At 42.5% G+C, this 13514-nt stretch overlaps 1 protein-coding gene across 1 annotated transcript; it reads right to left on the bottom strand.

Annotated features, from left to right (window-relative positions):
* Positions 1-4795: 4795 nt before the first annotated feature.
* On the bottom strand, positions 4796-11331 carry dnaja2b (DnaJ heat shock protein family (Hsp40) member A2b). The gene is made up of 9 exons (XM_080027121.1): positions 11192-11331; positions 9855-9914; positions 9257-9483; positions 9078-9158; positions 8591-8724; positions 8282-8478; positions 8031-8175; positions 7665-7792; positions 4796-7548 (listed from the first exon to the last, which is right to left on the bottom strand). The coding sequence occupies exons 1-9, from the start codon at positions 11267-11269 to the stop codon at positions 7360-7362; spliced, it is 1239 nt and encodes a 412-aa protein (XP_079883247.1). The 5' UTR covers positions 11270-11331; the 3' UTR covers positions 4796-7359.
* Positions 11332-13514: the final 2183 nt, after the last annotated feature.

The raw sequence follows: 13514 nt of genomic DNA, 5'->3' as shown, positions 1-13514 counted from the left end.
AAGAAGAGGGGCTGGAGGATCTTTCTGAGGAGGCTTTAGAGTCAGGTGACATGCTCCGTTTGGCTGAGCTGCCTGGAGCATTCAGGATATACAGGTAGGCAACATGCACCAAGGCTATGCATGTAAATGTAAGATGAATGGAAAGAAAGAAATGTACTGAAATGTTTGAAACTGAAAAGAAACATCTAAATTAAACTACAAATGTTGTGTCTTGAGGAGTAGGTCCTGTAATGATTCTAGGAAACTCACATAATACAAATAAACACAGAACTTGTCACTACAGTTTTCCTTAATGGGTGTCAAACAAAAAGCACTACACTCAAATTATTCTCCTGCAGGGCCTGTCTGGGATCCCCTTTCAGAAGCCGTTGCGAGTCCAGGGCGCAATCTTGGTCTGCCGTTTCGTTCCTGTACGAGTTGCACAGATTTCGTCAACAAGAAAGGGACACACTAACAGTCCTAGGCAAGAGGTAAATACGTTAGGGGCGGTTCACACCTGTTTGGGAGTAGTGTAGAGTCTAAATATACGACTACCAAATGTCAGATAAGTTGTCAATCTAACATGTATCCACATGCTTGACTTTAGAATACTAACATAGAATCGTATGTACTTACTGTATGATCTTTCTTACCTTGTTTTGCAAACCTAGATTTGACACACACATATATGGTCCTCCTGAATGAGTTGATTTGTTCATCTCTTGCCCTCCAGGTTGGACAGGGAGAGCCTGAGTCTCTTGTGTCTATACATCAGGTTAGCAACTCTCAGAGCTCAGAGAGAAACAATGTCCTATGCCGCTCTTCTGGCAGCTCGGCAGTCCTGGGAGACGTGGTGAGCCGACTAACGCTAACAGTGAAAAAATAAAGAAATGTTCTCACTATTATCAGGTCTCACATTGGGCATATACTTTCAGCTGTAAACTGTCTGTCCCTGGTGTGTATCTGTTCAGGCCCCATGTTAACAGTCCATGCAGGGTGGAGCAGGCCTCCATGTGGCTACATGATGAAGAGGAAGGGCAAAGGAAAGACTTCATCTCATCATCACCACAGCAGGTACTGTTAAATAGGTTTAGGCCACCGATTATGAGACACAGGCAGCCCATCATCTTCTAAAGTTATTCATGAATAATGTAATGTTTTTTTGTGGGAGGTCAAGATTTTTCTCTAGTAATGGCAAAAAGGAAAGCACTACAGCACCTTTGTCAACAGGCGGTGCTGCAGTTGCTCGTGCTGACTCAGGAGCAGGAGAGGAAGCACCTGGTCAAGTTGGTACACGGGGTCTCCCTATCCGATCTGCAGGAGCCAGGTTGCACAGTGCCTCCAAAAGAGGGTACATCCATACATTCTTCTGCTGTATGTTTGTACATTGTTTTTTTCTTTCGTATCAAATATTTTTGTCGATTTCTGTTTCCTATGCAGACAGTCGTGAGCAAGCAGCTTTAAGAAATGGCTGTAAAAAAAGGCTGAGGCAAATCCGTGCCGGCCTGCGGACACACGATGACACTCTGAGCCCCTTAAAGCAATCAAACACTCAGCTACAACTCCAGGCCCAGACCGGAATGCAAGCTGACTGCAGCAGTAAACATGCAATGTGGTCACAACCCCATCTGGAGCATTGTTCCCTGCTCCTCTTGACCCATCTGATGGAGCTCCAGGAGGTCCAGGCGTCTGCATTACTGCCGGCACTGATGGACCAGGTGAGTCTGGAGCTTGGGACAACCACAGCATCCAATCCAAACATTCCACTTATAACGCATGCTCTTTAAACAAAATCCTAGACTAATACAATAATCATGTGTGTCTGTTAGAGTGCACAGCAGGTCCAAGCTCTGCGAGATGATTATGAATTTGACCTTGAGGCACAGCGATACACCAACACACTCCAACTCCTGACCTCGGATGCCCCTCTTACTTCAGGCTCAGTGCTCACTCCTTATCCCGACTTTGACGGAAAAAGCAGCGAGCAAATCGAAGCTTTGCCCTGCTGTAGTAGTGGAACCTTACATCCTCAAAACAGCACTTGTGCACCAGCGCAAACTCCAACCGTCGATTCAGTCAGAAGGGCCAGCAGAGAACTACACCGGGTGCAAACTGCATATGAGACTGACACACCGGACGTCTGCTCAGGTACTGCCATCACAGAATAAATAAAATAAATGATCAATATGGCTGCAGGATATCAGCCAAACGTACAATAAGCGATAGCATTGTTGAATATTGCGATGACGATAACACTTGCGATAATTAAACAAATGCTTAAACTGCATGTGTAAATGTTACTCTGCTTTGAGTTCAATGACAACTAAACCCCAGAAAGAAGGTAGCATTTATTTCTAAAACATCTTCATGCCTCCATGGAATAGCCTACCATTTTTTGCCGTTCAGGCAGTCTTTGCGATACGTTGTATACCTCGAATGTTGATTATGCGATAACGATAATTTATTCGATATGTTATGCTGCCCTAAATGATCACACACACTATCACAACACTTTGCATTCCTCTAGGCTGTGGAGTGGTGGTGGAGGACCTGCCCTACTTGGAGATCTTGTGTGTATCAGATGCAACAAGTTCTAATGACCGTCAGAGTCGCACTGCAGAGGGACAAACCCACCAAGGAGAAGAAGAAAGAGAGGTCAGTGCAACTAAGATCCCCCAGAGCTATGAGAAACAGGGCTCACTGATCACCCTGGCTTGGAGCAAACCGCTGGAGACAGACACTGACTACCAGGCAGAGGCTGCAGCCAGAGGCACGGAACAGAGCCAGGACCCTGAGAGCAGTTTAAAGACCCAAGTTCAACCGAGAGACAAAAGTACAACGGCTGAACTGAGGAGACAGTGTGAGGAGGAGACTTCTGGAGAGAGTGACGGAGAAGAGCAAGAGCGGAGACCCACTCTGTTGCATTGTGATTCCACAGTTCATCCTCCAGACCAGCAGTGCAGCACAGTAGGACAGGTATGTTTAGAGGTGGAGTCAGCTATTCTGGTGAATGCTTGTTGTCAAAATCACTTTTTGTCTCCTCCCGATCTGCTACTTGTCCGTACTGTGTGTGCACTGAAAAACAAATCTAGTGTTAATGCACAGCCTAGACACTGTAAAATGGCATGTAAACAAAAGCTCTGTTAACAAAGGTGGGCCCACCATAGCTAGCAACATGCCTGTTTACAAAACCTACAGGCTGTGTATTAAAATTGGATTTTTTTTATTCAGCACACATACAGTAGGGACCGTTCAGAACGTGAGGAGGTCTTCACTGATTTTGACAAAAAAGTGAATTTGACAACAAGCACTCTCCAGAATTAGCTGTGTGCACCTTTTAAGTCAGTGTAACCAAAAAAACCTTGTATTATCATGTCATATGTTTAATTTTTTCCCCCTTCTTATGATCTCATTAGTTGACCTTAGGGGAGAAAGCAGAAGCTGCTCAACCAGAGAAGGGAGAATCTGTATCCCACTGTGACTTTCAGGAAGCACAGCCACATCTCCTGGTTGACTCTCTTCAGATTAAGCTGCATGCTGGTGAGATCTGCTCCAGCCTGACCAGTGAGTCAGCTGATGTGGACAGAGAAATGCTTGAGGTGGAAATGTGTCCCACTGCAGCAGAGTCAGAGCCGTGGGACCTGAGAGGGCCCCAACTCACACACACTCAGGACGTTACCGTAAGTCTGCTGGTACATATTTGTGGCACTGCCAACCAAGTCTGTGATTTTTTGCTGAACATTTTCACTTTATTAGCTTCGCCCGTCTGACATTGTTTACTGTTGTAAAGGTTGACTATAGCCCTGCAGAGAAGGAGGCCATGAGAGAATCCATGATGGTGATGGAGAGAGAGCGAGCTAGAGAACCAGTCTCAGCAGTGGAGAGAGAGAGGACAATGCGCAACCTGGTGGACATGCAGAAGAAGGTGGAACAGAGGCAGCAGAGAGATAAAGAGAGACAGCTGCTGAGGGTGCGAAAGAGAAGTTGGAGAAGCACAGGACAGCACAGATTTTTTTTCTGGCATGAGTTTACAGGTCGATGAAAGTGCAAGGCATTGGTGACACATCAGTCTGACACTACTGTTGGTCTCCCAGGTTCAGGAGCGTCTGTCGATCATCCAGAACAGAAAGGCAGAGGAAGACCTTCTCGGCCTGAAACATACAGAGAGGCTAAGGCACCTCACACAAGATCTACCACAGGTAAAATATCTGGGTATTAGTGAAAGGAATCAGCATGAATCATTTTATCTAAGTTTTGTATCATTAACATCACTATTGCATTTTAGGAGGATAGGAAACAGAAGACTGTAGTCAGAGAGCGACTGGAGCTGCTGAGAAGAGAGCGCTCCTGTGTCATGCAGTCCAAACGAGACAGGTGATGGACACTACTTTTCACTTGACAGGAAATACCAAATTAATGATAACCACCATCCTATTTGTTCCTTTATTTATCCACTAGGAATACCGCAGGATTTAAGGAACTCTTGGGCCCAGTCACTCTGCCCAGCAGAGAATTGGATGAGACAGCCGACTGAGACACTAGAAATGCTTACATTCTGTCTAGTTAAAAAAAGAGAAATTGTGGTTAGTCCCATCTTCTTCCTAATGGTTGTCAATGCACATTTTTACCACTAGTAACAACAAATGTATTGTTTTTCTAATTATTTAAAAATCTATTGAGACACATTGTAGTGTACATCAAGTGTAGTGCTGCTGATTTTGTATTAGTGGTGATTAGTTTGCAGTCATTTAAGCACATTACCAATAAAATCAGCGACAGCATATGAAATAAGACAGATCTCAAACTTTTAGTGACTGTTTTATTATACAGTTTAGTTATCATCTTGACAAATATAAGCATCAACAACAGTAATGTCATTTCTCAACAACCCCCTTAAATTGTGTACACATTTTCCCCGTGGCCTAAATGACATACATGATGAGTCGCAGAGGTGCATGGGAACAATCTACAGAGGTTCCATCAACTCTCCTTCATGTGAACATAACATTTATATTGGCACTGTTGGCCATAACTCACTTGTGTAAGAAATAATGTGACTTGACAAAAGACACTGCTGTAGACTTTGAATGCACCTATGGACTGAAGCTGTATTTATTTACAGGTCTATGGGGATGGGAATATTGTTACATGTCAAGGGACAAAGGTTTGGCTAACAACTCTACGATGGGGAGATATGTATAATACAGAGGTTTGGTGCGGGCCCACTGGTTTTCCTATCATGAGAGAATCTCTCAGTCCTTGTGAGCACAGGGAAAAGGTCTACATGAGAAAGAATCTCTGCAAATAAACATTCTGTTTTTTCCTCTTTAATTGACATAGTGTTCACTCACACTGCAGTCCAACGTAAAGCAGGGATGCCTATCACCCTAATTAAGCCAAAACATTCCAGCAGCTCACACACACTGAGCCACTGCATTACATACATACATACAAAGTACACTAGTGTGTCCTCAAACAAAGAGTACACAACATAGGATCAAGTTATGTGGTCTCCAACACACTAACATTCAAACCAACAAAGACAAACCAGCTTAAATTCAAAACTAAAAATACATTGTGCCTGGCTGACAGATGCTATACCCAGGGCTTTAATATTCTAGCAATTTGATAGCATTCAAAATATGACAGCTCAACTTAGGGGATGATGTTGGTTAAACAGGTCTGGTTCTCAGCCGGCTGTGCAGAGGACACACTTATAGGCTGTAATCAGGTCAGCTCTTACAATAGCAGGGCACTTTGATAGCAGTGATACACTAAAATTTAAACAGGTGACGTGTCAGATTCCTTTGTCATATCCGGATGCTGGATCTACATGTACAAGATCGTCAGCAAGAAAGCAGCATGCGCGTGTGTGATAAGACTAAACTACACCTTATACAAGATAGTCAACAATATTTGCATTTTATACACTAGACTGGTGGTTCCCACAGTGAAAGGTAAAAGCCTTTTAAGAGCCCAAAATGTAATACCTTTTCTTTTCAAATAAAACCCAAAATGCATTTAACTGGTCGATAATGTAACAAAATGCTGAGCCCAAAACGTTATATATTTTTGCCCATCATGTAACAACTTATTTCATTTTGGGTCCCATATTACACTATGGGACGTAATTGCTTCAATGTAGTGTAGTATGCAATCCAAGCATTCTTTCAACGGTTTATATTAAATTCAAGGCTCAAAGTGTTCATACACTAACACACACACACCCTAAATGTGTGTGTATGCCTATGTATGCAGTTTAATATTCTCTGCAATTAAAATAATGTCTAATCACTATAATACTATTTCTTAGTATAATAATTCAAAATAATAATTCAGAAGGTGTAGTAACACAGTATGTTCCAACACTGATTTTATACAGACAAGAGGGTTTGAAAGTCCTTAACTTAGTTGGGACCTCTGTGCCAATTGTTTGTATCAACCTTCAAGTCTTAATTTACTTCCAATGTTGCAGAAAACCTTAAATTTGTACACATCATTTTTAACCTTTGGTGAGTTTACCGCTTACCTTTGTTCCATAAAACTGGAAGAATGGGCTGTTCTTACACTTAGGATCAAAATGACCCTAGTATAAATCTGTAAACAGTCTATGGTGTACGATTCCTTCTGCCAAAGTCATTTTTAGTCTTCTGTTTTCATTCTCAAAGTGAAGAAGCGAGAAGATAACACACATCAAGATGTAAATTATGGAGACACAAAAAGAATACACATTAGTAGTAGAATGTAAACGTATGAATTCATTCCTCAATGTTAGTGTATGAACACTTTGAGCCTTGAATTACGTTAAAACTATTGAAAGAGCGATTTTATTGCATACTACACTCTACGTTGAAGCAATTAGTAGTTAAGTAATACAATTATTACACGATAAGAGGAAAATGTTTTGCTCGCTCCATAATGTATAGGCGACCCAAAATGTAATAATTTGTTACATTATGGGCTAAACGTGATTACGATTTGGGCTCAGCATTGCGTTACATTATCGACCAGTTATTACAAATCGGGTTTTATTACATTTATAACATTTTGGGCTCTTACAAGCCGGGGATGAAAACGGGGAGGTCCGAGTCAAGTTCGGTCAGTGAACCTCTGAGAATGACACCACCTTCTTGCTGGAGGCTTTGAATGAGCACAACTGTCCATAAACACAAAATGATCATCACACATCCAGCATATCTCTGAATTATGGGCACCGTGGAACTGAGGAGGGTGGATTTACGTGTATATGCATTTGTGTACATTTCATGTTCATAGGAATCATGAAAGGAGAGAAATGTGCGTGTGTGTGCGTCAAGTCTTGAATGATGTTAGCAATGGGACTCAAGGGATGTTCATGTATGTATGTCTTTATGTATGAGTCTATTGGTGTGCACATTGCACCCCAGGGCCATGATGGCCGCCTTCCTCATCAGAACTATCATTGTAGGCCTCTCTCCTGGCTCCACTTCCAGACCCTTGACTCTTGTCAAACTCCGTCAGGTCAACTTCCTCCGCATCTGCAGCAATTACAGGATTCTCAGCACGAGCGGGCAGCAAGCACTCCAGTTCCTGGAAGGAATTAGATGTATAACATTGTTATAAGAAAAACATGATGCCACTATAATCACTCAAGCTTAATGGAGTTAAAATAATTCTAATCATAGTGTTTAATGATTGCCACTCACATTCAGTTTTTCAGGGCTTATCCAGTTGTTTTCAGGAAATTGGACGTCAAACTTGATGTAGAGGTCTCCCTTCTCAAATGGATTTCTGTACTGAGGCATTCCCTCTCCCTTTACCATACGAATACAGCCTGCCAAACAAGCGCAAACAAACAAAATGGTGTAAAGGCCTGCAGGTGCAATAGGAATGTTATGATACAGTTTGAGGCCTTGGCTTCTGTATGCACTCTGACCTGAAATGTGCTATATATTGTTATATAAGCTAACATGTACACCATACTGCTTTTTTGGCATATTACTACGTTGTTTGGGGAAGAAAACTGATATGTCATAAAATAGATCATTCATGTGATGTTAAGACATGTTTACCTGGCTCGATGACCTTGCCAGGCGGGTATTTGACAAGCAACTGACGTCCATCAAGATGTGCGACTGTCAGCTGGAACCCACACAGAGCCTCAACCAGGCCGATACGCTGGACCATGTGAAGGTCACTGCCATCACGGCGGAATTCCTGATTTAGAAACAAATCCCAAATTTGTACAATGATTAGCATCGTAGTCATCAAACTAAAGTGAATACAACTGAACCATCAATACCAGAAGCCAATTGTTTTTTACCTCATGTTCTTTCTCTTGCAGCACCAGGACTATATCTCCTGGTTCGACGCCAGGTGCTTGGTCAGCTTCCCCAGAGAATGTGATCTTCTGTCCGTGCCTCATGCCTTTGTCCACATGCACCTCCAGAAGCTTAGTCTCCTTACTCACCTTATGACCCTCACACTTTTTGCAGCGGTCCTTCTCATTTATCACCTCCCCTGCACAAGCACACACACAAGAGTTAGGAAGAATTTCAAAGAGTCGTTGTTTTACATTATCCTTGTGTTAAAAAATATACAATCAGCATGTGGGCGTTGATGGACATCTTACCTTCGCCATTGCAGTCTGTGCATACTGACTGCATCTGTTGGACCATCCCGGGGGCCAGCTGTCTAATCATGATTCTCATACCTCGTCCTCTGCATGCCACACACTTCTGCACTGCTCCGGCCTTACCCCCCTGACTAAAAGGCAAAAGGTAAAACATCAGCATTGTTAGCAGCCGGAATTTCAATCTTACGAAATTACTGAAAAGACATAACATCTTCCATCAGGGCTTTGAGACTATGAATCAATATGCTGTCTTTTTTTTCTAACGGTTATTTTTTGGCATTTTCAAGCTTTATTAGATAGTGGAGAGTTGAAATGGGGAGAGAGAGGGGATGACATGCAGTAAAGGTCCACGGGTCGGATTCGAACCCGCGACCACTGCAACGAAGGCCGGAGCCAATCTGGTACGCGATCTATCCACTATGCCACCGGAGCGCCCCAATATGCTGTCTTTTTAATTCAAATGTAATATTTAAAGCAAACTCACCCATTACAAGCAGCACACAGCACATTCTTACTGAGCTGCAGTTTGGTGGTTTTGCCATTGTAGAGGTCTTCAAGAGAAACTCTGTGTGACAAAAAGGGTTTAAGGGATGAATGGAACAATATGTTAATATTTGCACCATCAAACTAAGCACCAAAACTGCATTTAAGTAATATACTTACTTCAAAGGGTGCACCATATCCTCTCCTCTCCTCTTGCCTCCATTGCGTCCTCTGCCCTGGCCCCCCATGAACCCAAACAGTCCTCCGCCAAAGATGTGAGAGAAGATATCGTCCATGCCAGCACCTCCGCCTCCTCCCTCTCGTAGCCCCTGCTCTCCATATCGATCATAAAGCTCCTTCTTTTCTGGGTTTGTCAGTACTTCATACGCAAAACTGATCTCTTTAAACTGGAAAATTAAGAAGAAGAAAAACAATTCGATAGCTTGACACAGTACAGGGAAAAAACAGTACTGCACAAAGGGCCAACTGCTTTTGTTTTAGACCAGCCCCTCATCCTGCAAATTAAAAAGAAATACAAAAGGAAACAGACAACTCCTTTGTCTTGTGTGATGTCTGATGAATTAAGTCAAATCAAAAACTGCACCTCTCTCTGGGGAAAAGCTGTTTCATGTTCTTTGACATGACAAACAAAACTGACATCAAATGTTAGTCATAATTGTTGAGCAATTGCTGTTTGAGTTGCTGTCTTTTTTTTTTTTTTACTGTTGCAAACTATGGGGTTGCTGTTGTAACCATGACATGCTTTGGCGCACCATACCTTGTCTCCAGCATCAGGGTTCTTGTCAGGGTGGTACTCTTTGGCCAATTTGCGGTAGGACTGTAATAAACCAAAAAAATCAACGTGAGAAAAAAAGCTGTGTGGGCTTCCTAAACCAACTCAGTTCAGTATCTCAGCAAGCAATTCACTCAGTATAACCTGTCGTTACCAGCCTTACTAGCCAAGGGCTTGGCTTGTGGGCCTGCTGTCATACACATCAGGACACAAACAAGAGCTGCCTTTGACATCTCAGACACTCGAAACACTCTACCTTGACAACGACGTCGGAAAAAACTACATCGGAAAATCTGCATCTTTGGAGTCTACGTGCTTTACCAGCAGAAGGGTTGACTTTTTATAGCTGCCACGATTTTCTGGCAAATCCAGAATCAATTAACATAACATTAACAAGCACTTCATATTTACATAAAGATGGTTTAGAAAGTGAATCACATTGTGGCTAGTTGGTACCACCAAGCTTGTTGAATTCTGGTAGGGAACCCAGCTGGGATGACAGGCGATTGTCAATAGTTCAATATTTAAAGAAACAATTCATGTAGTTATTTAATCAGATACTATTTAAACACTTTAAAGCAAATATACAAGCGGTCACAGTCGTGGTAAAATGTCTCAAGTCATGTTAAGCAAGAGCCGTAGTGTGTGGATTAAACCCATGCATAACTGACGGATGTTTTAGAGTTTGGATTGAACAACACAGCACCGTGAATAATGGCTAACTAACGTACGTTGAGTACAGTAGCTACGCGATGGGTTACATTAGCCAGTTACCACAACACACGTCCATCTGGAAACGTTGATAAAAGATATTATTTCACGCCATTTCTAGCAACGCCCAAAAACAAAAAGCTAGAGTTTCTTATTCTTAGTATAATTATCTGGCTAGATGAGCTGTTTAGCTAACGCTGCTTGCGTCATTACATCTCGATCGGCGCAGGCTATTTGCTGGAATGTAGCTCTTATCGGGCTAGTAGCCGGCACGCTATTACACTCGTGGTCATCAGTTTATTATTTGGTTTCCGGGCAGGCTAACTCCACCCGTATCGTTTACATTGCTAGAAACCATTAAAGTAACGAACACTATCGGCGCTTTTCCAACACAAATTAGTGGCTTTAAATGTTCTCAAAGACGCCGCGCCACGAAGTCGTTCACATTTATCTAACTTAGCTTAGCCTAGCTTCCTGCCTAGCCTAGCAAACACACAAGCTGCTGCTGATCATCTGCGTCGTAGGCCACATTTCACTGATGACCTCCCTTCCTTTCTTAAATGATGTTCTCACTCGTTCAATTTCTCCATTTCCTTCCAGCGGGCACGTACCTTTTTTAGTTCATTTTCAGAGGCAGACGGTGAAACTCCGAGGATGTCATACAGCTTAGTATCCACAACGTTCGCCATGATGCTAGCCGGCTACACAGAGAGAGCTGCTGCGGAGGTTCAGCTGAGCGAGGAGGAGCCGACGCAAGAAGTCACCGGCAGGTTCCGTGCAGGGTTGCCAGATACTACGAAAGACACAAACACCCACTCGGAAACAGATGCCTAAAAACCGCCTCGAAAAACGAATTATTACATAATATACCACAAATGGTGTATTTAGGCTACATGAAATGTGTCATTTCCCCTAAACTTTGGGATAGAATAGTCCTACATTATGTTTTACTAGGTTCGTTAAACAAAAAGTTTTCTAATTTATTATCCCCAAATGTTCATTTAGCCTACTGATCATGACAATGTTTAAAATGCGTGAAAGCTTGATAGTGCCCACATGACGTTGATATGTCTGTAAATGCAGGCTACATAAAGACTTCCTAAATTATGAGTGAAAAAAATATCTCCATCAGAAATGCATGTTGTGTGTGATGTGGAGATAGGGACTGTCATAAAATTAGGCCTAGGTTGCACTACACTGGCTTAACCATCCCAGTCACACATGGTGTCCCCGAAGGTTCCGTACTTGGTCCCCCTTCTGTATACATTTTTCCCCTTGGTCACATTATTCGCCTCCACGGACTTCAATTTCACTGCTACGCCGACGATACCCAGCTTTACATCTCCACAGCAACCATCACCCCTGCCATTCTCTCCTGTCTCACTGCAATACAAACCTGGATGAACAACAACTTTCTCAAACTCAACTGCAATAAATCGGAAATCATCATCATTGGCCCCAAATCCCGCCTCCCCTCCACCCAAGACATCTCACTTTGCATTGATGGACACAAAGTCACTCCCTCCCCCCAGGGCCGGAACCTTGGAGTCATCCTAGATCCTACACTCTCCTTCAAACCCCACATCAAGAACATCACTAACATATATTTCTTCCACCTCCGTAACATTGCACGCCTTCGACCCACTCTCTCCCCCTCCACTGCAGAAACACTCATTCATGCCTTCGTCACATCCAGACTGGATTATTGCAACAGCATCCTCTACGGCCTCCCCTCCACCGACCTCCACAAACTCCAATATGTCCAGAACTCTGCTGCCAGACTACTCACCCACACCCGCTCTAGAGAACACATCACTCCCATCCTCAAACAACTTCACTGGCTCCCAATACAGAAACAAATTAATTTCAAGATCCTGCTCATCACCTGCAAAGCCCTCAATAATCTCCCCCCCCCCCCCCCCCCACTACCTCACCGACCTCCTCAAACGTCACTCCCCCACTCGCCAACTCAGATCATCTAACACAAACCTTCTGACCCCCATCACAAGATCAAAACACCGCACCCTGGGAGACAGAGCTTTTGCCATTTCTGACCCAAATCCTCTGGAACTCCCTCCCCTCAAGCATCCGAAACTCAGACTCTATAAACTCATTCAAAAGCCAACTCAAAACTCACCTCTTCAAGAAAGCATATGACACCTGACTCCACCCATACCACACCTGACTCTATTTTGAATTTGTTTTTGTATCTTGTTTTTCTTGTTTTTTCTTTTCTTTTATATTCTATGCAATGTAAAGCGTCTTTGAGTGACCTCCAAAAAAGCGCTATATAAAACCTATCATTTATTATTATTATTATTAATAAATTCAAAGTTCCCCTATGAACTCCATCACTGGAATTAAGTTGTCTTCTAGTCGCCTACATATGTCAGTCAGATTTTTAAGGTGCATCACAAAAATAAAGTGTGTCCTAGTGTTTGCACATCATCAAGCTTTACAATTGCTATTTATCAGTTAGAAAATTAACCTGTAGCAATACAACCCTTAGATTGTCTCATGTCGTTTACTTCATCATCAGCTTAGATTTTTAAAATTGCACCTTTGCGATTTACTGTCTTCTGCAGAAACTAAGGGCTAAGGAAATAGCCTACATAATCCCACAGCAATGGTGAAAAGTAACGTAATGTCTATACACATTTAATCAACTTGGCTATGTTCTGCAATCTAAAGGCTACTTGTAAAAGCACATGTAGTACTTGAGTAATGCAAATGTATACAGTACTCCAATACATTGAGGGAAATATTGCAATTCTGCTCCACAGCATATAGCCAAATCACTATAGGCCTACTTTTACATGATGTAGATTGTAGATGATTACAACAATGAAAGTGATATTTTAAACATTATGCACATTTTTTTTTAAATAATCTCTCGAAATCGGATACCCTTCAAACCATGAGCAATAAAAAGTA

This window comes from Ammodytes marinus (assembly GCF_949987685.1).
Source record: "Ammodytes marinus genome assembly, chromosome: 5".
Classification (NCBI taxonomy): Eukaryota; Metazoa; Chordata; class Actinopteri; order Uranoscopiformes; family Ammodytidae; genus Ammodytes; species Ammodytes marinus.
The sequence above is the reverse complement of the archived record's forward strand: the minus strand, read 5'-3'. Positions and strand labels throughout refer to the sequence as shown.